The 25174-nt window shown below is 40.1% G+C and overlaps 1 protein-coding gene across 5 annotated transcripts in view; it reads right to left on the reverse strand.

Moving 5' to 3' along the window:
• Nucleotides 1-25174, reverse strand: part of DYNC1I1 (dynein cytoplasmic 1 intermediate chain 1) — a 294891-nt gene that overhangs the window by 199809 nt on the left and 69908 nt on the right. For all 5 annotated transcript variants that reach the window (XM_090046983.1, XM_090046981.1, XM_090046985.1 and 2 more), the window contains one exon: nt 20113-20228. In XM_090046983.1, the coding sequence (XP_089903109.1) occupies nt 20113-20228 (116 nt within the window). The remainder of the gene's footprint in view (nt 1-20112; nt 20229-25174) is intronic.

Raw genomic sequence — 25174 nt, forward strand, 5'->3', positions numbered from 1 at the left:
CCCCTGCAGCCACAGAGGGAAGCACTGGGCCCCCATGCAGCTCAGGCAGGCAGGCTCCATGGAGAAAGGAAAAAAAAGATCAGGCTCACCACTTCTTTTTTTTTCTTCGATGGAGCCTGCTTGCATGGGCTGCTGCCAGGTCCCACAGCCCCTGAGCTGTGCAAGCCCCACCAAGCCCTAAGCACATCAGCTTCCAGCACCCCGTGCACTGTTGCACTTTGTTAGATAGCAAACTAAAACCCCTTGGAGGTGTTTTATCTTGCTATGTCCCAAAGTTATTTAAAGCGAAATAAGCCTCCAAGCACGCAAACAGAAACGCCATTAAAGTGGAATACGCTGCCAAACATGCAAACAGCAATGCCATTAAAAGAGTGCAAAAGGGCATTTAAGCTGCTTTCAAGGCCAATTCTGTGGTGTGTGCAAAGGCCCACTGAGTATAGCAGTCACTTAGTAATTATAGTCAACTAGTGCAGGAGGGTCTGAATAAATCAGCAAGTGGTGTGTGTGTTCAGAAGACAGCAGAAGGAAATGACAGGGTCAGTGTTCAACTGGAGGGGCAGAGGGAGAGGGGATGGCCTGTGACTAGCAGAAAAACAGTGAAGGAGTGAAAGAGAACCTATACAGGAAAGAAAAATCCCATTTTTTTTTTATTCTGAGGAGAGGGGGAGATGGCTCCTATTTTTCTTTCTACTGTCCCATCATTATCTTCCACTAAAACACTACGCAGTGGCACCACTGATGATTTCCATTCTGGGGCACTAGTACCTTTGTCATAGAAGGTACTTTAATCATATTGTCTATGACAAAATAAAGATTATGGAAGATAAAGTCCAAGGTAGAATAGGGAGGTCAGGAAGTTAAGTGGAGTGAGACTAGGTGGGTAAGCAGCATTCTGGAGATTTCAGTCTGTCCCTCACTCTCAATAAAGTAGCTCCGTAAAATGCCATAGTTTCATATAAGAAATTTGGCAGAGTACCTCATACTGTTATCCCTTGGTCACGCTGAGAGGTCACACTGAGAGTTCACACCTTTCTTGAGTCAAACTCCATTCTTTTGTTCTCAATGCTTTTGCTGCAGCGTTTCATATGCTAATAAAATCTGCTATAAATCAAACTCACAAACACTTTGTTCCTTTGTTAATTAGCCACTTAGCAGACTATATTAAAAGACAAGGAAACAGATATTTTATCTCAAATGTTCCTTTTTCTTTCTCAATGTCTGTCTTTTCCCTTTGCTGCTAAAAGCAAATGTATACAGCCATACTCACTGTTGAACTCCATAGCTCCTATATGGCCCTGCCTTTTCCTGCTTCCAGGAGTCCAGCTGGCTTAGTCACAATGCCAACGTGCATGGGCTAGTGAAGTGGCAGCAATAGGTCAGGCTGATAAACAGGAGAAAGTCTGCATTGATGTCTGACTTTAGTAACATTCCATCTTTTTCAGTCCTTTTCCCCCTCCCAATTTGCCAGCTGCCATGGAAAGTATTGCATGGCTTTGGAGGCAGCTATTCATCTCAGCTAGGCATGTATGTTGCTTACTGAAGGCCAGGAAGTAGGGAGAATGTAACTGGGAACCTTTCTTTAAAATCACTTGAAAAACAAGTTAAATGATGAATCCTTGAAAATACCTCCAGTTCTGAGGTCTGGATGCCTTAGGTTGGAAGAGGAGGGCCGTGGCCAGAAGACTGGCTTCCTTGAATAACATTTCAGGCCTAGATCCTCTCTCACAGAGGTTCATACAGGGCAGGGCAGTGCACCAGAAGTCCTCTGCAGCTCTCTGATTCTGAGCCCACAGCTACTCCACCTCCCACCCAGCATAAATTGGGGCTGCTCTCTTTTATGCCAGGTATACATGTTCTTGCTCAGGTAATATCTGTCATAAATAAGTAAATATATTGATTCAGGAGAACCATGCTCTGTCGAGCACTTGATGCCTTTTTTCCAGGAGTTATGCTTTTGGCCTATGAATGTGCCCACCTTCCTGCTGAGGGAATTTTCAGCTGCAAATCAGGCTATTTTATATCACCTGAGTGCTGCAAAGGAGTTAGGTTATGGGGCAAAGAATCAGGCCCTTGTTGTCAAGCCAGGTCACAGCATCTGGATTCAAATCACATGCAGCAGCATGACTCATCAGTCTGTGGTCAGGCTACCCTCAGTACAGGATGTTCACCCCTCTCATCCCCTTCCTGTGCCACCTTCACAGACATTCTCCATTTCTGAGGATAATACAAAACTGTCGTTGTGGTTTTCAAAATCCACTCCACCTACTCTTCATTCTTGACCACTCATCTCTGATCTGTCACTCCTCTGCCTGTTTGTTCTTTTTGTTATCTTGGCCTCTGGCTTCTCTCCATGGCTAGGAGTTGTTCTTTTACTCACGCTATCCATATGTACCTTTCATTATGGAGTTCTGAGCCTCTTTCTGTCTGTAAATTCTCCTGTAAAATCTTTTTATTTCCAGTTCATAAATAACATTTTTCTTGTACAAGGTTTCATCAGCTGGGGACAATACATATAACAACAACAATAATAATACTTTTCAAGGCTTGGATTATTATTATTATTATTATCCAAGCCTTGAAAATCCATGTTCGGCAAGAGAACTCAAGCACTTAAAGTTATTCAAATGCTAGCCATATGAGGAGCTTATCTCCAGATGTCTACTGTTCTTTAGTAACTACTACTAACTTCTCTTTGTTCCACAGGCTTACTGTCTACTTCCCACTTTCATTTACATAATAGGGTTAAACAAAGGTAAGTGTTTTAACTAATATTTAGTTTAGGTTGTATCTCCTGCTTTCCCAGACCTGAAAAAAACCATGGTCACCTTCTGCAAGTTGACATCACAGGGTGCAGCCCACCTAGAGGCAGATCCAACTGGGGCGCAATGGCACAGTTGCACCCCCACCCCTTTGATTCCTAGTCTTTCCAAAACTTAATACCAACTGCCTGGCAGCGGCAGCAGCATTTTTATTCAGACAACAATGACGGAGTCAACTGATTTCACAATTCATTCTAATCTACCTGATTCCTTCTATACTCTTCATACCACAGGTGTTAATAACTCTCTATCCTTTTTAATGGTCTTGATGTTCAGCTGACCAAACTAGCATTTCTTCTGCAATTCTACTGCCTGTTAGCTGCTCCTGGTAATGTAACTGCTATTTCACAAACTGGTTTTAACTCTAGCTAAAAACATTAATTCAGGTGTGGAAAAAATTTTCAGTACAGCTTTGGATGCACTGTTAGGATACTCAAGAAGGCTACATTTCGTTTTATGAAATAGACTAATAACTGCAGGACTGATGAAATAACATATTGATTATTTTTGCCTAGTTTGTTATTTTTTATAAATAATATGAAATAGCAATTTAAATACAATAAATTTATATTTGTTTTTGCTCCAATCTTAAACTGAATAATATAGCCCTAGACCACTACCTTATTAGCAAAGCATCTAGGTTCTTTTTTAAATTGACAAAATCTGCATTATGTTTGTTACATGTGATAATGCACTACACCAACTCTATCCCCCTTTCAAAATCATTATTCTGCCCAAGAGCCCATCTCACTGAGCTTCAGTATTACAAGTCATGCCCATACATAGCCATTTTCACTTTGGATCCAATTTTGTGTCTATCTGACAACTACCTAAGGAAAGAAGCAGAGTTATATAAAGTTAGAAAGGTTGCCTTGTCCTTCTCATACTTATTTGTACTGATGATCTCCAGAGGAATAATAAGGAATTTTGGTGCCCCAGGTAGGGATGCAGAGAGAGTTGCAAATCACCAGGGGTAAGAGGAGGGAGGGACTGAGAACTGGAAAGTTTTATCTCCTGGACATGGACTGTAGTATAGGCTGCCACCAGCAGAGACCTCCCGCCAGGGACTGTCATTCTGGTACTGCCTCTAAAACAGCGTCTGGGGCTAAGGCATTACCTGCCCACCCCTAGTTATACCAAGTCAGCCCCAGTCCCATAAGACCACAGAAGGTGCATAGGTTCTGTCATATGCCCATTGGAGATGACGCCAAGTCATTTTTGCTGCCTAATTGCTGGTTTTGAGCAAGTATGTAGGGCTTGTCTCTTTATGTAGTTCTTTGGCTCAGGAGGAAGGAGGTATAGACATGGCCTGGAGTAGCCAAGCTTCTGCTTGAGATTCTTAGACACCTTAAGTAAGAGCAATACATGCAGCCAGGTCTAGGAAAACCAGAGTTCAGGATAACAATAATCTGCTGTAAACAAGAGATCATCAGAACCAAGCTTACTCTGTCAGGGTGAAGTCTGCTTGTGGGAAAGTGACCATGATATTGCTCTTTATTTTATTACAGCAGCAGCTGGAGGTATCAGTCAAAATTATGACCTTGCTACTGTATATAAAGTTAGACCTAGTCTCTGTCCCAAAAGTTTGCATTGAAAAGTAACAAGAGATATGGGAAAAAATAGTTTATACCCATCCCTTAATGATGGGGAGTTGATGAAGGGGAAGGTTATCTAACATGCCCAAGGTTGTATAGTAAGTCTGTGGCAAAGCTAGGAACTATGTCTAGAACTGCTAAAGCTTAATGCCTACTATACCGTAACCAACAGAGTTTTCTAATTCTGCTCCTTAGATCCTTGTACTCCAGGGTTTGTAAGAAAAGCTCAGATCCGAGCTCACTGAGTTCATGCTTAGTAGTGTTTCATACCAGACCTTTTCATTGGGAAGCTCCATCATCAGCTGTTTAAAATAGATTCATTTCCTCCCCGCCCTCACAATGCAACCATCTGCAGGCATCAACCAAAACTGTGGTGACAGAGGAAAACATACACAGTGACTCTCCATTGATAGTGCTGACCTGTAGGCCCCATAAGAAATGCATGGACAAAGGTCCTCCTCCTGTGTTCTGTGAAAGGATACACACTTACCTACACACCCAATCGAACAGAACCAACAAAAATGACTTCCACCAATCTCTGCAGTTTGTTATTATTTACAGTCATGACTAAAAGCCTGAGCAGGGTTGGGTCTGCGTAGCAGTTGGGCCCCATTTTAGCAAAGCCATGTAATGATTTGCTTAAGTTGATGGCTTGCATTGGAGACCATTGTTTGTGATTTCTTTAGGGCAGAGACCATCTCTTTTGTTGTGTGTCTGTACAGCACTGAGCATAATGGGGCCAGACCCCATGACTAGGACTCCTAGGATCTGTTCCAGTAGCAAAATAACTCTTACTAATTCTAATAATGCAGGAGCATGGGTTTAAGTTGCATTGACTGTAACTAAATATAAGCACATACTGAAAGTTAAGCATGTGCTGATTGCTTTGATAAATCAGGGCTTAGTTGTTGTAGAGATGCAGAAATGACTGAAAAACAGTTTCTACCCTGAAGAGATGGCAATCTAAGAACAGCCCAGAATTGTTTTCCTCTTCCATCAATCCCTGATAAACTTTTCTTCATTTATAGAAGAAAAAGCAACTGGACCAAGAAAGAAGGATCTCAAGAAGTGGCCTATATCACAAGAAAACAATATGTACAAGAGAGCTCCTACAGACTAAATTTTTTGGCTACCAACATGAGGCCAGATTGTGAACCCCTTGCTTAGAAAACTGATCAATTACTCACACAAATAGAAATTTGTCTGAATGGGTATGCAAGAATTTGGGTTCCTTGGTCCAGCCAATAATGATTACAGGTGGGAAACATTTCTTAAAACACACTGTAACACATTCATCTACCCATTGATGCAAATGCACTTAAACATACTACATAGCTCTCTTAAGTTTAAGAGATTACTTTAAAATACTTTACCATTGTCTCACACCATGGAAACTACCTTAGGGCTAGTAGGAAGCAGGTTCAAATATCTCGTATAAAACACATCATTATGCATTATAGGAAACTTCATTCACCGGAGAAGAATGGAACACCAGCTGGAGGTGATTGCCATAAACCACATAAAGTTTTAATTAAATTCATTAAAAATTCTTTGTCTCTCAGCAGGTTTGGGGCAGATAAAATCCTTCAACAATAGCCAAGGCACAATCAGAGTTTGTCAAAACTAATAACAAAACAAACACTTTTGCTCATACACCGACATTTTGAAAAAGTTCAAGAACAAGTAACTGTATTATTTTTAATATGCAACATTTAGAAATTATTACAAGATGTAGTAGTCTTGAACCAGCATAGCTATTACTTTTGTCTAAATGATTGATAAAAGGTGTGAATAATAAAAGGCACATTTTTTGCAGCTGATAGCTGACCAGGAAAAATTATAATATCATATCATATCATAGCATTACTCACAAAGAAAAATATATTGAAATTAAAATATTTATTATTATGATTTATTCATAACATTAATCTTATAGACATCACAGCATGGATGGATCCAAGAATTCAAAAAGGGGCGTGTAGGAGATATTACTGGTACTGCAGGGGTGGTTGCACCCAGCCCTCTTTCCTCCCCGCCAACAGATTGTGCAGAGAAGCTGCCATGGACTTTTTGGTTCCCCAGAGAAAGTGAGATTCCCTCCCCGCAACTGCTCTTGGCCTCCTTCCCCTCCATTTTCCACCTCTGCCTCTCTAGCAGGGTTTGCCAAGCATTTGTCTCTGGATGCAGGAAGGGGGACCTGCCTACTGCTGCCATTGTTCCTGGCTAACCCAGGGACAGGGGCAGCTGTAGAGGTGCTTTTGCCTCACTCTAGTTGGGGCTTTTGTGAACAGCAGTGCAGGCTGCCAATCTTGTCTGGGGACAGTGATGGCAGGCAGGTTCACTGTCATCCTGCTCCCTGCCTAGTTCCTCATGTATCCTCCACTGATAGGAAAAAGGTGCTAAAAGTGGGTACTGCCTACCTCTGCCATCCCCAATTAAACCCAGCACCTGGCATTCCATGGCATTGGAAAGACTAATGCAAGAAGTAAGAGAAGTAAGGCCCTGATCTCACAAACATGTACATGCTTCATTTCACACAATCAAGCAATCCAGGGGACTAATCAGATGTGTAAAGGTCAATGCATGCTAAGTTTTGTGCAAACTACCTTGTTGTCCAAAGTTAGGAAGCCTTGAATAATATCTTTATGTTTAATTAAATCTAAGCAGCACAATTCAAAATTGTGAAACTGATTTAACATGATAAAACCATGAGAGATTGCAGTGAGTTAGACTCAGCAAACATTTCAGTTTGGGTCCAATCCAGTTCCTACTGAAGTCATTGAGAGTCTTTTCACTGATTTTAATAGGAATCTGGTCTTAACCTTTGCTATTAAACTATGACAAGCTGATGATCTACTAACTAGAAAATTATTCTTATCTCACTAGTTCCCTAAACAGAACTAAAAAGATGTATTTTCCCTGTTTACTACTGGCAAACACATTGTGTATTCATAATTTACAGATAACCCAGGCAGGTCTTCAGCTTTTGTTATATGTTATGAGCATCTGTTCCAACAATGTCTTTTAGGATATCCTCTGATATTCTGGTCCTGATATCCTCTGTGACAGTGGCAACTGCAAGATGATGTGGAAAAAGATGCAAATCCCCCATAGTACAGTTAGGTATCCAACTTCATCATTTTGCTGATGATCCACGCTATACATTTTTTATTTAGGCCTGAATGTCTTTCAGGTTTAACTCTGGACCTCAAACTAGATTTCAGCTCATTTCTACTCAGCTATAATACACATGCCCTACACAAGATTAATTGAAATGTGAATATTTCAGAACAACTACTACTCGTTACAACAATTAGCTTCAATTCTCAAAATGAAAAAAGCCAAGTCTATGTATAACACCAGTTCCTGACACTGCACAAGAAACCTTTGTTCAATTAATGAACAATTAATCATGTTTCCATCAATATTTCCTTTCCCTCAGTGGTTCCCTTGAAGTATTCATTGTAGAACCATAGGGCATTCATACATATGCTCCAGGAGGTGACGCGCTTAAATTAGCCCAGCTTCGAGAACCACACTAATTTAAAAGGAGTCTCACGTGTATCAGTATCCCCATGCTGAAAAATGCCAGCAAGGTGCTTTGAACTACAGCTTACTGAACGAGCTTTAAAGTGCCCGGCTGCCACTTTTCAGTGTGGGGATAATGATACACATGATGCTGGAGTCTGCTGGAGCACAGTAATTGCCACACTCCAGCAGACTCAATTAAATAAGTATGCTCAAATGTGCTCTAATTACAACATGTCAGACCAGTCTATCTGCATGTGTATAGGAGCCCATAGTTTTTAGTTACAGAGTCAGAGAATCTTTGCCTTCTTGTGGCCACAACAAATAGATTATGAGGACAAAGGATGAGGAAGAACAATGAAAGGAAGCATAAAGCTGCATCAGATACGTGGCAGGGAGGGACACTAAATAATAGCTATGCATATACTGTAGTCACATAAGTGACCACAATATCTACAGACATACAGTAGAACTGTCCAAGCAAAGGTCCAGCTAGTGCTCTGACCATGGTATCATGGCAGACAAGGGAAAATGGACTGCACTGAGCTTCATGTGAGCACATGATGGCCTCATTAATTCTTTTTTCTATTGAATGAGTGTGTAGAGGCTCCATTCTGCTAAACATTCTTTAGACATATAGTAAGAGATAGTCCAATCTAAACAGACAAAGGCCAGAAGAGGAAAAAGACCTTTCTCAAACAGAAAAATGAAATGATTTGATCAAAGTCACAGGTCAGTAACGAAGCTAGGTATGGAATCCAGGACCCCAGACTCTTAATCAAGTACTTCATCCATGAGTCTAAAATATATAAACATGACTGGTCCAATAATTTAGTAAAGTGCCTAGATGCCAAAGTGATCAGCTAACCAAAAACTCTGTAACATGTTCAAATATCTAGATCAGACAGATAGGTAGGAGAGGGCCTAGCTTAATCTGCTACTCGTTAGCTCCTTCCACAATGTTTTAAACTATGACTCAAGGAATAAACATTTCATAACAGTCCATTATCAACAGTCTATCCAGGTTCACTTTTACAGGGTTTATTGGCCTTTGCCCTGAAAAAAAATCAATTTTTTCATTGGCATGTCAATTTTAATGGTTGCATATCATATAGTGACCTACCTGGTTGTGACTTAATCAATATAGGGTAGATCCTCCAAGGAATTTAATTGCAATGCTTATCACTGTATGGAATTACAGCCCTCAGTGTGATACCTTAAAGAATGCTTACACTAGCCAGAATTGAAATTATTTGGCACCCAAAGGATTGAGTTGGCCAGAGATAAGTAGTTATGTCTGGCCAACTAGTGTCCTACCACTGGCCTTCCCTAGCCAGGAATCCTCTCCTGAAGTTAGGGACTTTTTTCCCATGCACCAAAATCACAAAAGAGAACCAACAGAGCACAGCCAATCTCCTAAAAACCCACATCCCAGGAAAGTTTCATAACCACTGGTGTGTTCTGTGATAGGTATTTCTTAGGAATTATCTAGAAGGATTCTGTGGCAAACCTGGCACCAGATGCTGAGATACATGTCTTGGTCACTAGTTCCTACTTGGCATTCTCCATGCCTGGAAATTAGCAATAAAACATCTCCACCAGGAGATACTGAGAAGGACCTTCTATTCTAGTGGTTAAAGTGCTCAGCTGGGATTATAGAGGGCCTGACTTAACATTTCCGTTCCAGTCAAACAGAGCAGAGAGTTGATCCATGGTCTCTTACATCCCAGCCGAGTCCACTAATCATTAAGCAACTGGCTCCTGAGATATAATTTACCCAAATTACAACAGAATAGTGGGAGAAGAAGTGATTTGTATCTTACTGAACAGCAACATTGTTTACAATGATCATATTGTAACACAACAAAAAGAGCTCTGTCTTCTGTTAATATTAATCTAAAGGAAACTCATCTGATAGATACAGATACACTTATTTTATTTAAAAACTTCCACACACATGGCAGATCTCCCCTTTACTTTTTATAGTGACTCTGTATATGAATGTCTCTGTAAGTAAGGATTCTGTGTCAAACTTTTGTTTCCTAGTAATTTCAGTGGAAATCCCCTAATGATTTAAAGGGGACTTGGTTAGATGAGCTTGTGAGGTCCCTTCCAGTTCTACTTTCCTATGATCCTAAGATCCAACTGGCAGTTCGTAACCAGGATAATATACTGCTGCTTTGTGCAGTTAAATGCTGATTCCTAGGCAGAGCTGTTCAAGGCACCAGGATATCTCACTGACTCTGCACAAGCCCAGGGTCAGGTCTGTTAAGTCACTTGCAAGATCAGGGCCTAGTTTTGGATGCTGTCCTGATTTGCAATCACAAAGGCTAATTATGTAGCTTAAGAAAAATTTTGACTTATTTTACCCAGCCCAGCAGTTTGGCTCCCTCTCCAGTTAGACTGAGGGTACAAAACTGAGGCTCTGCAATGAATCAGTTATTCAGGGCAGGTGGCCTCTCTTATGTTAATGAGCTAATTAAAGGAAACTTTTTAAAAGGGCCTCAGAGGAGCAATTGGGGATATTTTCCTGAGATGTGCATTAGCTACAGAATCTATGATAGTTAGTGGCAGAACAGAAGAATTTTCTTCTGGTTCAGCTGTATAATTTTTTTAACCTAATTATCATTTGCTGTGTGGGCTAGAATAGAGCATGGGATTCCAGACTGGGATGCTTTTCCTTTATGTCACAAGGGCCAAGATATAAATCCATAATGTGCTTTCTCTATTTTACCCATCTACATCTCCTAGTATGTCTTTTGAAATCTGCTGTTGATGGGCCCTCACATGAGGGTTGTAGATTAGTCCAGCACTGGTTTTCTAGCTACTTTTAGGAGTGTATAGATAAAATATTAATGAGGCCACTGAGGATAAATAACTACTGCCTCCATAAGGCAACCTTTCCTTACACATACATGATTTAATATACGCACAATTTGGTCTCTATTGCAAAGCCAGTATTTGCTGATGGTTATTAAACAGTGGTACCTTGCAAGCAAAGATTAGTTTCCACTGGATTATTGATCAGGGATAATCTATTAGAATCTAATGGGTGCCATAGGGGTTGTGGACAGTGATCTTTGTGACTTCCACCAGCGGTAAGTTTAACACAGTATTCTATTTGTGCAAGTAGTGTCTCCAAAGTAATGATTTTCCCTTTTTCACAGGGTAGATTGTAACTGTGTGACTTAATGGTAAATGTTATTTTTTTTCAAATTGGAGACCACTGTGTACTATAGCCAAAATGGCAATACTATATATATTAAAATATTATAAATATGATAGCTATGGCAAAATGAAACCAGAAACCTATAAAATGTGTTTTTAAATGTTATAAACATTTTCTCTTAAGAAGCTGCCAGTTCCTGAAATCATTTAATCATATTTGAGGAAATTTTAGTTCTCCTTGTTGCCTATAAAACTCCTAATTCAAATATTAACAGAAGTAGTACATATTCATGCATAACTTCAAGGTTATATACTCTTCACCTCATCTCAGCATCTCTTTCACTTGAAGAAAATGGTTTGTACGAAAAGCCTTTATGGAGTAGCTTGTTCTGAAGTCAAATTGCTGTTTCAATGGAGCACCAAATAAATCAGTTTGATGTGTCAGTTATTAAAGGGTTAAAATTTCCAGGCTCCATCCTAATAATGAAAGAAGAGACTAAGCTGAGGTTTTTGTTTTTTCACCCAGGCAGGGACTCTATCTGCATACAGGTGTTACTAGGCTTCTCTATAAATTCATGGATCATGGCTTGTTTCAAATGTCAGGATACCAAGATGGGTCAAAGGCACAGCAAGATGACTTGCAGCTAGTTAAAGGAGTCTGAGGTCAAGGCCATTAGCATCAGAGCTCTTGTTTTTACCAATTGATGCCAGGTGTTCCAAGATCTCATTTGGTTTAATGTTTTGAACTGGGACTTCAGTCAAAAAAGAGACAGACTGAGTTCTACACATGGGGACTAAACAGGATTTTTTCACCCCAGGACATGTCTCTTGGGGAGGAGGGAAGGAGGTCAGTTTCTCTGGGAGCATGAAGCATAGATCATCTGTTAGGATCAGGTGGGAACTGCAGTGAGGGCAGGCATTGGTGGACCTTAATCCATCCTGATTCCATCTGGAATAAATTTAAAGCAGTATCCTATTCCCATAGGGAATGTTTCCTATACAACAGTCTACATCCAAGGAAACCAAAGCTTTGATTAGTATGTTGTTCCAGCTCACCTTTCTCTTCTTTATTTCCTATGCATATATTGCACCTACTCTTTGTCCTGGAGGAGGATATAGAGTTCAGAAGTGGGGGGAGGGACATGACATAGCTGCACAGTCCCAGCCTTTCCAGATCTGCAGAAAAGGCCTGGGCTACACTGTCTTTTTTGTGAGGCTCCTTCACAGTAGTTCAGGCCCTGTTCTGCTTCTGCAAAGATTCAAAACATTCTTTCCACCCCTAATGAAACAATCAGGATAAGATCTATTAAAAATAGCTTTCCTCCCCTTGGCTCCCTTGTGGGTTTTATTTTGACAGAGGATGATCCAGGCTAATCTTCTGTCTCTTAAACCAGCTCTTAATAGCAATTTCCTAAATCTCCCAAGCCTTAAATGATTCTCAGTTCTACATATTCAAAACAGTTTAGTATCAAGAGGGCTCTGCTCAATATTGCCTTGAGCCTATGAGAGTCAAATATCCTCCTATTCCTGCCTTTCACTCCCAGAGCATACTGGAGGGAGAATTATAGAATCATAGAAAGAAGGATCAGAAGGGACCTGTGAGATCATCAACTCTGGTCCCATGCCATGGACAGGAAGTAATTGGGCTCAAATGAGCCCAACGAGGTATTTGTCCAGCCTCTTCTTAAAGACCACCGGGGATGGTGACTGCACCACCCCTGCTGGAAGTGTGTCCCAGATTCTAGTTACCTGTAAGGAAAAGAAGTTTTCCTTATGCCCAGCTGAGGATCACTGCCAAACACATACAGGTAGATGATGCATACAGCCAACTGACTTTTCCTAATACCTTGTTCAAATGAAGCAAGATTTTCATATTAACATGACGTTCCCCAATGGACTATGACTTTCAGGCAATTAGATGGGTTATATGCCTTTAGGTTCTCCTGCTCCCACATCCCAGAGCTGCACATCTTGTTGCTTGAATCATCACACTTCAAGGCCTCTTCAGTTTGCTCTCACTACTGAGCCTGCTAACAGACCAGAATCTTTTCTATGTCATGCTATGAAATTTAGACAGATGAACATCTAGTTTTCCAGCTGATATAAGAAGCTTCAACAGGTGCAAAAAAAGTTATAGATTTTTTGAAAAAGGTGTTGGTCATTCCTTTGGTCAGGGGATGGCAGGAGTGGGATTTACTGCAGATTTCATGGTGAATGAGTCCTTTGGTTGACCATAAACTTAATTTGGGTATTGTGACGGCCTTTTGTTTTATTTTTCGGTTTCTACTAGTGGTCTTACCTCTGAAAATCAGTGTTTCAGGTTAACTGTATTCCCTCTTTCAATATTACATTTAGGAACATGCTGCTTCTTTACTCTATATGAATACAAGTTCCAATGATAAATATTTCTGGTTGAATAAAATACAGCAAGTAATGTATGCATACTGAAACAATTAGACCACACAATCTTTTTTCTGAAAGTTGTATATTATGTATAAAGTGTCAGCTTATCAATCTACCACCAGAGGGTACTGTTTGTATGCTTTTGAAATACATTTTTATGAGTGGTTTAAAAATATTTGGAGTATTGGCATCAAGACAGGAATGTGCAGTTGTAAAGACATAAAAAGAAATTATTGAAAGTGTGTTTCATAATCCAGCACCACCCACATCTGACTAACTTTTTCTAGTCATCCAATTGTGTACCACCTGGTACAAGAGTAAAAAACAAGCTTTGTTGATTTGATCAAACAAAGGAATTTTGAATGTGGACATTTACTGTTATCTACCAAGATATGGCAGCTTCAGCCTGATATGTTACAGTTTAAGGAGAAAAGACAAAGCAGATTTTTACAACCATTTGTATCATGTAATACGTACCAGTACAGAAAACAATTATAATTATTACAAAATTAAAACCAAAGTAATGTTCATCAACATGAATAATAAAGCCCTATTCCTTTGAGCCTGACAGCAAAGCTTTTCTTTAACCTGTTTCTCTTTCATTTATCTACTTTTTGTAGTGATTTCTGTCCCAGTTTTGCTTTACTTGTAATTCATTCATCATTTTCTTATTTATACTTTCTGTCAAAGGATAATCTACACTTTCCTACATCTATTGCTGATTGCCTCTCCCCTTTCATTTGCTCTGTCCTTCTCATATAAATTCATGGATTTTGATACATTTGTTGCAGACACTGTGTATCACAAGCAAGCTAAGTTGCCAGTTATGACAGTCTTGCCATATTTGCTATTTTATTTTTCTGGAGTAAGGAGTCACATGAAAACACCAAAATCTTAGCTATCATTCAAAATAAGTTTCTAGCCACCATGATGGTATGATCTATAAGGATTTGAAACCCAGAAGGCAAAATAACAATGTTGTATTTTTTTTAATCTCTTGATTGAAAAAGGATGAGTGAGGCTTTACTCACTACGTTTTAGGGTGACAATACTGGGTACAAGCAGTCGACTACCAACAGCTCATTTTTAAAAGTATACCATTGGGTACATTGTTTGGAGACTTACAACTTCCAAGAGAAATAGATAATCTGAAAAACCTGTAGGACGCTGAACTTCCCTACTAGATTTGTCATTTTATTTTGATCCACTTCTGAAAGAAACGAACACCTTAATATAGAAGTTGAAGGAAACAGAATGCACAAGCAGGAATGACAATAACTTATAAAATTATCTTCTGGTCACAAAAGAAATGACGAGAAAGAGGGGGGAAAAGGCACTAGAAAGAGCAGACATTTCTCTACCCTGCATTAAAACAAGGTAGAGAAGTATCCCCTGTTGTGTGCCAGCTGGGGATTCACCCAAAGCAGAGATCAGGCCAAGGTCAGTATTGCTGCCATCTCCCAGGTATGGCTTTAGATTAAGAGAGTTCAAGTGACTTTAAGTGAAGGTTACTTAGGGATGGCATGGCATTATGGGGAATATGGAGCCCTCTGTGCAGTGGAGGAAGGTAAATTTCTCTTTCTGGTGCAATTCTAGGGGGGGTCTTTTTACCATTAAAAGGTCAGAAAATAGCTGGCATTACCTAAGCTTTAATCAAACCCATACTGCTTTTCAACGGAAAAGGAAGAAAATCCAAGAATATATTTTTAAAAAAAATCTAATTATGCCTTGAGGAAGAGGAAAGAACCCCGTTTTCCTAGGACTCAGACCCAGAATTTGGGTTCTTTGAAGTCCTCTACTTCCTGCAAATAGAGAAAGAAAAGAGTAGAAGCTTACCATAACCTAAACACAACATGTAAATTAGGACCTGTGATCAGAGGTTGGAAAAGACATATATCTATTTCCCAAAATAACAGAGTGGGTAGGGAAAAATAACATGCTATTCTTCCCTTAAAATAAAAAGAATTACCTAGTCTTAAAAGGAAAGGTCATCTGTTTTTAATGTAGTGAAGAATAATGCCATATTATTTCTTCTAAAATTAGTTTCAGAGACTCTAGTGATCATAGTATCAGACTCTCAGATGCCTAGCTGTGCTTGGCATGTTGAAGGGCTCTTCTGGTGTTTTATAGAGGACCTGATTTCAGACTGACAAGGTGCAAATAGTAGTTTGCAGAGGACTCATGATCCTTAGTACTATAGATGCAAGAGCCTCTTGGAGGGAGTAGGCTTTAGGTATTAGATTTCCAAACCACAGATTCTTATTTCCTGGTTAGAAAAATAAAAGTTCTGTATTTACAAGGCTTGGTACTGATACCCTATTTGTGTCAGACCCCTGAAAGATATTTCTTATTTCCTTATATATTCCTGTAAGATAAAGTCCCCATTATCCCTGTAGTAGGTTTTCTTGGTTGTCTTTTTTCTGACCCACAATTGTGACAGTCTGCTTCTGAAATCCTGAATTTTTCAAGTTTTCCAGTGGCAAGATAGGCTGCTTAAGGGTTCTGATAGTCATAGTCAGTACATCATCTAAGTAAATAAATATTTTGCCTTAGGAAATGAAAAACTGAATTCATAACCATGGTAAACTACTCTGCAGCAATGTACAGGCCAAAGACTATTGGTTACCACTGATAAAACACTCCCCCAAGACAATATTGGAAACGTCTTGCTGTTTGGATGAATAGAAACACTATGGAGATTTTTTCCTGATGTATATTTTTGCAAGAAATTCTCTGTTCATTATACATTTAAATCTTTCAGGCTGACAATATGGAAGGGCTACATCTTCATTAAACTGGTTTAGGAGATTGAAATTTAAACCTGGGACATAATTCCTAGCAGGCCTGGGCCACAAATATGAAGCTTATTTATCCCCTGTAGTGTTTCCAATTAATTACCACTTCTAAGATCTAAACTACTCTTTTCTGAATCTCTTGTTGAACAAAAGCAGCATTTGTGTCTAATTTTACCTGCATACCCCTGGCCACAGACTGGAAATTAAGTACAATTTCAACCTCCTACACTCACTTAAGAACAGACATCAGGGGATATATTGTTTTCCATGCTGAAATACTAAACTTTACTCTTCCTGATTATATTTCTTTAAACATGATCCCAGAGAACCTATGAAGGATTGAAAACTGGTAACCACAAATCCTTACCTCCATCAGAATTCTACAGAGGCATTGTCCTGCCTTGTGATGGAGCACAGGATGATGAGATGAGAAGTATGCACTTTCCTTTAATTCTTCTCTTTACTAAGTTTGAGGTCTAGTCCAGCAGTTCTCAACCTTTTGTACCTTACATCCCAACAACCATTTTGTCAAAAAACTCTGGTCCTACCATTATAAAAACAAAACCCCACTTTTTCCAAGAAGTGTATTTCTGCAGAATCTTGAGCCTGCAGGCCCCCTACTTTTCTCAGGAATGCCACTTTTTTCTGGATAAGCTGCACCTACACAACCTTCGCATCCCACTGGTTGAGAAACACTGGTATAGTCAACCTTCGCTACTGAACTCTCTGTGTTTTCTCTTTCTATTTTACCTTTTCATAATGACTTTGGCCTAATGCTTAGTGCAGAAATTCTTGGTATTTAGGAAAGGCTTTGTTAATTAAGGCTATATAGAGCATCCAGTCCCCCTGGCACTAGTTGCCTTGCAATGCATTTGATTCACCATACATGCTAAGTCTGCAACTACAGATGCAGATGGGAATGACAGGCTAAACTGTGGTACAGCAGAGAAGGACCTGAGGGTTGCAGCAGACCATATGCTGAATATATGCCAACAGTGTGCTTTATTGCACAAAAAAGTACCCTCCATCCCTACCACCCTATGATCCCCTCCAGCAATAAGCTACATTAAACAGAATTGTTTAATGTACTGCAATCTATTTGCTTCTTATGTATTAGTCTCAACCATGGAAAGATGCAGGATTCACTAAAGGCAGATGTGGTAGGCCATGAGAGATGTGGCTGAAGTAACCCCTGGGCTGACAGGGGACACTGGAAAGCTTTGTAGGAAGCAGGCACAAGAAGAGTGGCAAGGGGTGGACCCAGGGACACAGTCCCTCACTAACCTGAGGGCAGGATGGAGGACAGAGCTACTCCTGCCCTGTTGCAGTGCCTGCCTGCAGGGAGCAGCTATGTAGGGTTCTGGGCATGGCTGGGACAGTGGCAGCCAAATGCAGGTTCCTCCTTCCAGCCTCTGTGCCCTGCCTGCCTCTCACTCCAGTGTCCCCTGCAGATGTCCAAGAGCAGGCACTAGAACAGTGATTCTCAACTGGGGTGCCATAACACTCTGGGGCATCTTGAGATTCTTTCAAGGGTGCTGTTGGGTGCCACACAATCTTAGCATTGGTAGGTTTACAAATATGATTCACAAGATAAACCAAGAGCAAGAACTAAGAGCTGGCATTTTCCAAGGGGTGCCCTGAGTCTATCCAGTGGTGCCTCAAGGTTGAGAACCACTCCACTAGAAGGAGAAACCTCTGCACTGCTGCTGCTGTCTCCACCTGAGTTCAGCTCCCTGCACAGCTGCTTCCTGAAGAGTGGGGTAGAAATGGGTAGAAGAGACCCATTGGGTAGAAGCCTCACCGTGCCTGAATCTGAGCAGGTCCCTCCTTCTAGTATCTGTTCCTGGCCAGTGAGGAACACCTGTAGGGGAAGCAAAGCAGGCAGGGAGCTGGTGCTGGAAAAAAGAACCTGCACACCACTACCACTGTCCCCTACCAAGCCTGACACCCTGCACAGCCATAGCCTGTGGCTGAAGCAGGGCAGGAGCAGTTCTACGGTTTCCCCTGTGCCTGAATTAGCTGAAGGCAGCGGCAGAAGTGGGGTATGTTCATACTGCCACACCCTGCTGTATCTGGCTATGTTCTCATCCCAGCTGGAAGATTTCACTTTTTTTTTTTTTTTTATAATAAAGCATCTAGTTATCCTTTGAACCTTTTCTGATCTTTCATACTTTCTAGCTGTAGTAAATTATAATATGTGCCTCCTATATCTCTCCAATTCTAATGCTGGCCCCAGAGGGTGCGTGCTGTGCCCTGAAGCTGTGCCCATCTGCTACCTGTTTGTTAATGCTGATAAAAATGAGAAGCAAAATATTTAAGGAGAACAAATACATTGCACCAGAAGGATGATTAATTTTACAAAGGGTTAATTGGCATAAGATGAAACTGAAATCAACACATGCCCACATGGTACAGTCATGGCAAACATATGTTTTCAGTAAGCTAATCTAACAGTCAGGCCAACACTAGGAAGTCAAATATCAAGAATTCTTGTTATGAATTTCTTGATGGCAAAGCATACTGTAACAAACAACAGCTCTGCAGGCATATAGAAAGATAGATCCAGGATTTTATAAAGTGGGGTATGATTACAGTAACTGGTGCTGCAAGGGTGGCTGCACCCTCCCAGTCTCCTACCCCCAGCTGCCCTATCTCCATACTCAAAGGCATATCCTCTCCTCTCCTCTCTCCATTCCCCTTCCCCGCTGTTCTCCCCCTTCCCTGCCTGGTGCTGCCCATGGGTACTGCCTATGTTTTGGCTGTTCTGGAGGCAAGGAAAGATCCTGCCTTCTCCAACTGGGCTGCACAGGGGCTAAGTTCATCTGGGACCATGGCAATGGAGGCAGATATATTCTCTCCCACTCCCCTGTTTCTGGCCTGGCGGGGATCTGGATCGGCCTCTGGATATAAACTGTTTGCTAGAAGGAACAAGTCTCAGGACTATTTGCACCAAAATGTAGATTCCCTATTCCTATTATGGGACAAGCACCGACTTCTGTTCTTGTGGGGGGGCTATCCACTAAAGGAAGACACAAGCATGCTAAGCCAATAAACTACAGTAACATTCTAACATTACCTCTTTACAGATCCTTTGGAATGAATCCAACTTCCTTTGAGAAAGCAAGAACATGTCACAAAGCAATTCTTAAGTACAAGCATAATAATTTATTTGAAAATATGCCCCCATTTTACTGCTATGATGATACTGTGTAAGGTTAGGCAGCTGTGCTTTGGTTTTACCTGAATTTAAAAAAATTAAAAATAATTATTATAATTATTCTCACAAAAACCCATTAACACAAACAACACTTAGCTTGAAAGAATGCATAAGTTGAGATATCAAAATTATTAGTATTTACCTTATATTTGTAAAGAAAAGTCTTCATTATTTTCTCTGTGCTACCAATTCCACATATTTTTTATAGTAAAGCATCCAGTTATCTTTTGAACGTTTTCTGATCTTTCATATTTTCTATCTATAGTTGATAATAATATGTTTCTCTGATCTCTCTCTCTAATGCAGGACCCATTAGGGGTGTATTCTGTGTCCTGAAACTTTAAGTTTCTGTCTGCTACTTGTCTGTTAATATTGACAAAAATGAAAAACCTAATATTTATGGAGAACAGACGCATCAGATCAAAATAATGCATAATACAATAGAAATATCAAAATCATTAGTATAATACTGTGTATTATTAGTGTATACTATATTACTTATAATTATATATGCAAAGCAAAGTCTTCATTATTTTCTTTATGATACCAAATGCTGTTGATAAATTTTAAAATAAGAAATATTTCACCTTCGGATTGATGTGTTGCCAGAGGGGTCTGTGTTTCCTTGGAGTAGGACACCACTTCCCGAGGTAAGAAATCAACCTGGGTAATCTTTGACACACCTAGCTTGTGCAGTCTGCGTCTAAGATTTAATATAAGACATCAAAGTTTAGTCACATGAATAAAAGTTATCATAGCAGCAAAGCTTTCAAAAGCAGAATGAATAACACATTTTAGTGTCTACTAGAATTTAAAATTATAAACTAAGAATACTAAGTATCTAATTAACCAGGAGCTGACTTTGTACTGAAGGAAATTTAGCTGGGAACTACAAGATGAATGCAAATTATAATTAATGATATGAGAAGGCTACACATTTATGGCTTTATTAGGCCTGGCTCACATTGTAGAGGATTAATGTAATGGGGAGGGACAGGGACATTGTGTTCATAAGGCTTCTTCATGTATCCAGTAAACCTGTGTACAGAGGTGGCCCTCTATATGCTGTTCTATTATGGGGAAGCAATATTTTTCCAATTTCTCCAGGACCAAGGGAGGGTACTTCACTGGCCCTGGGATCCACATGGTGGAGAGTAAAGGATAGGAAAGGAGCAAGAAGGCCAAAGCATGAATGAAAAAGGATGGGCATCTTCTCTAAATCAGGACTATGGAGATGTGGAGAAAAAGAATAGAGTTTTCTCCTCCTGATACAGGGAGAATCTTCATGAAAGCCATTTGCCATGAGAATTACTACAGCTACCCTGTAAGGACTTGATGAAGCCAACAAGAACATAGTGCTGCCATAGAGGCTAGATGATACGGCCATCCTTCTGCTGCCCTAACTTACATGAAAAGGAAGCTACAAGACCTAACAAGATAGTTTCTGGTTACTGAAATATGAGAAAGAGAGCTGGTCAAAAAGTGGGAAAGATTAGTCATGGTAATTGGATTCACTCAATGATAGTTGAAAAAAATATTCAAACTGCTTGCTAAATATGATTTGATTATCTGTAGAAATGGATGAATAGATAAAAATTTGTTTGCAAACAGAATATTGAATAAAAATCAGATTAATTATTCTGCAATCAATATTTTACCCAGCCAAACAAATCCAGCTGTAAAAACTTGTTTCCAGATAAATTTGGTGGAATGGTATATGGGCATATCTGGATAGACAAAGCAATAAACTAATTTCTCTGTCACTCCTCTGGTGTTCTGTAGTAAAACTACAGTTCATAGAAGGTATTTGGAAAACTAACTACCAAAATCAAAATATTCCTTCTCTCCATGACTTTCAGGAGAGCATATACTTGTTTTTAAGGGTAACCTAGAGCCATGATTAAAAAGTATCAAACTAAAACAGATCTGCAAAAGGAAATAAAAGTTCCAAAAGTATCATAGTTACCTGACTCCAAGATGAGGCTTTTCCCCATTTAATATGGAGCAGGGAAACCCCTCATCTTGGATTTGAGTACAAGTGGGGCAGGGGACAACAAACAGGTTCTGCAGCTCTGACTCTGACCCTGACCCAAGTCAGAGCCATAACAGCTGCCTGCCCCCCTACCAAATGTACCATCTCACTGCCTCTGCCCCCAAGAGGCTGAAGCTGCCACAACTGCTGCTGCCAGGTTGGGCAGGTGTTGGGACAACAATTGCACTGCTCTACACCAAGTGGGGCTGGAGCCAGGGTCAGGAAGGGTAAGTGGCAAGAGCGGTTAGGGACGAGGCAAAAGTGGGGGGCAGGTGCCAAGGGGTGCTGGCAGGGGGGTAAGTACTAGGGGAGGGCAAGTGGCAAGGGGGAGACAACAGATGCCAGGGCAGCTGGTACCATGAAAGGCAAGTTGGGGGAGAGGGACAAGAGGCAGAGTACAAGGTAAAGGGGCCAGGCTACTAGCCTTCTGCTGCTGTTTTCCCTGTTACTGCAATGGTGGGGGGGGGGGGGAGGGACATGACTTTAAGACAACCCTCCAATGGTTAGATTCTATAAATGGAAACATAAAAACACATTTATAAATTTTCAATGTGTAGAATCTGATTATTGGGGGATCATCTTAAATTCAAAGTCATTTTGAATTCAGGTAAATACGGTATATCTGCAGCTAGGCTGTTCTTCACCTAGAGTTACTGCTGCATTAGCTATATTTTTTCTAACGCATCTGGTTGCCTCAGTGTTATGAGTCTGAACAACAGTAGATTTAGTAGGTAATAAAAGTAAATTACTAAAACAATAACTGTTGTTATAGCTCTTGATTCATTTTTCCACAAAAAAAATGAATGAATAAGCCACCCTGACACCAGTTTTCAAGGCTCTGCTGAGGAGAACAAAAGCAATGCATGTTTGAAAATGCTGCATGGAAACTTTCAGCAGCTTGAGCATATGGATTTGTAACACATCCAAAAGCTTTCCTGACATGCTGTGCATCTGTAGCTACTTTGACTTTGTATTTTAAAATTAAAAATGCAATCCAAAGTGCCTCTGCCCTCAATTGCTGATTTCACACCTACATTGTTTATATGATTAAACAGACTTCTTCTTTCTAACTAGTCAACTCCTACCTACTTTTATGACTCATTTTACTGAGATTCCAAAGGTTCCTTCACTAGTATAGGTTTATTGTGCTCTCAGCAGAATACAAATTCAGTACTAATTTATGCATGTGAAATACTAGGCCTTAGTGCTACCTTTATAGAAACTTATTAGATACTAAAGATAGCACTGTGTCAGTTTACTTAATTCCTCTTTTCAGGAGTTGAGAGTGAAAGTTCATATTGACAACTGAGCCAGCAGCTTGCAGACTATTAGGCTGCTCATGCCTGTCTTGGAGAAATTCAGTGAAGGGATTTGTTGAATTTTTAAACTTAAACATCTCTCATTTAGACACAGTTTATGAATCAGCAGAGCTCTAGTGTTCCACCAATACCCTAATAATGGCCTGTTAATATCAGGTAGTTTTCCTTCATCTGAAGCATGTGACCTCCTAGGTATTTGATATCTCTACAAATCAATCAGCTATAGTGTATGGAATCTTAATCCTTTCAAAAGCTGTTTTGAACCTTGGTCCTAAATGTTCAGAGATGGCTAGAACCCTCACTCAATGCCTGAGTTCCATTATCTAAAATATCCTATTTCAGAACTAAAGTTTCCTTTCATACAGCAAACACCTTCACCGTCGAGTCACACCACCATCCTATTCACATACATCTTTCATTTTAGATGCTCTTGAATGCTTCCTGGCCTTGGATTTTTTATGGAGATTTTAAGGAATTCATAGTCAAAAGTTGTTCATGGGAATGTTACCATGTAAAGTCATTAAGAACTGAAGAGCTAAAGCTCTAGTCCTTCCATTAAAATCATATCCCCATGCCTGAAGAAACCAAGGAAGACGTCTCTAGCAGGCATTTTAGCCACATGAATAATCTGTGTGCATGCTACAGATTTTTTTCTGTATTGGTACTTACTCCTTCAAATCTTTCTGTATCATCCAAGGAAGCCCTGCCTTTCTTACCTATACCCCTTTTTAGAAGAACGGCTGTTACTAACAACATATATATAGCACGTTGAATTTTACGGTATGGGGTGCACCAGCCTTCCTGTGAATTCACTGTCATTTCTTTACACTGGACCCATCTGAAGCCATATCTCCTAGCCTACTTAACAAGAAGGAGAAAAAAAGCTGCCTCGCAGTTCTGGGGTTGAAAGCTAACATTGGTATATCCTACATTTCCTACCAACTGTTCTGTAGAGAAGAGGGAGAGTCTCTGTTGCACTGCTAGTCCTTGAATCTTTTCTTGACTTTCCTCCCATGCTGATATCCATAATGACTGACTGCTATTTCTCAAGGCATTGGCAAGTAGCAAGCAAAGTGAAATCACCATTCTCATCATACCCTACTAGATTCTGAACTTGTGCTGCAAAATTTTAAAATGTTGCTAATGAGAAAACAGCAGCAGGGGAAACAGTGATATCAGCCTGCAGGCTCAGAAAGACAGTACTGTATCAATTCAATTCAACTTTTGAAGTGTGTAAATTCTGCAGAAATTGATGGGATACCACTTCTCCTCTTGACGGGATAAGTTTCCTCAATGCCACTGCAAGTGGACCTTTCATGGCATCATTTGTGCCATTTTTCTTTTTCTCAGTTTCCTTTCTTGTTTGTTACTTCAAACTTCTCTGACTTCTCTCACTAAAAGAAATAAAACCAAACAACTTGCATACCGTGGGAAGAATTAAGAATTGATTAAGTTAGCCTCTTAATTCTTGTGCTACAATATTTCCTTTTCCAGAATATTTGTAATAGTTCGGGTGCTTACATAGACAATATCTAAACCAAGTCTCAACTAGCCACATTTTCACTTTGAACTTCAACTCCATCTCCAGTCTGTTGATGACATTATGGGCATCAGGACAAAATGGGAACTAGTTCTTACTCCATCTATTAAGCACCACAGTGGACTTAAGTGTGATCTAATTTCACCCTTCTCAAATCCCTGAAAAGCTATAAACTTCTCTGCTGTCATCTTAGATTTACAACAAATTTACAAAAATGTATTAAGGAGGAGAAGGAAGCACCTACATTTTTGCATTTTTGCAGGGACTATAACAGAGAAAAACGGGATCATAATAATGCTTGCAGATGTTAAAAAGGAAAACGAAAGTCACCTTACTTTAAATTCTGTTGACTCCTGTGCCAAACCCAGCACATGCCTAGATGAGGCAGTGCATTCGTTGGACTCAGTTGACCCCATGTCTGTATAGATTGGGGGCCTTAGTGGAGATTTTTTGATGCTTTTATCTAATAGCCGATTGAATCGACTTTAGCTAAATGTGCCAAAATGCCCCGCTGAAGCACCCAATTTACATAGATGCTGTGAAGCTGGGTTGAAGTAATGCTTCCTCTGGTAAAGCACTTTTGTTTTTTTAGACACAAGGCTGCTTGCAGTTGTTTAAGTTCACTTAAGTACCTAAAAGGTGAGGTAGGATTTAGCTCTAGCTCTTCAAGCCTTCACTAGATAAAACTGATTTTCACTAACTAGCCCACCATTAATAGATACTTTATAACATATGCCATTTCTAATAATGATACCAAC

Source organism: Crocodylus siamensis, chromosome 5, assembly GCF_052110815.1.
Source record: "Crocodylus siamensis isolate JL-2025a chromosome 5, ASM5211081v1, whole genome shotgun sequence".
NCBI classification, from domain to species: Eukaryota; Metazoa; Chordata; order Crocodylia; family Crocodylidae; genus Crocodylus; species Crocodylus siamensis.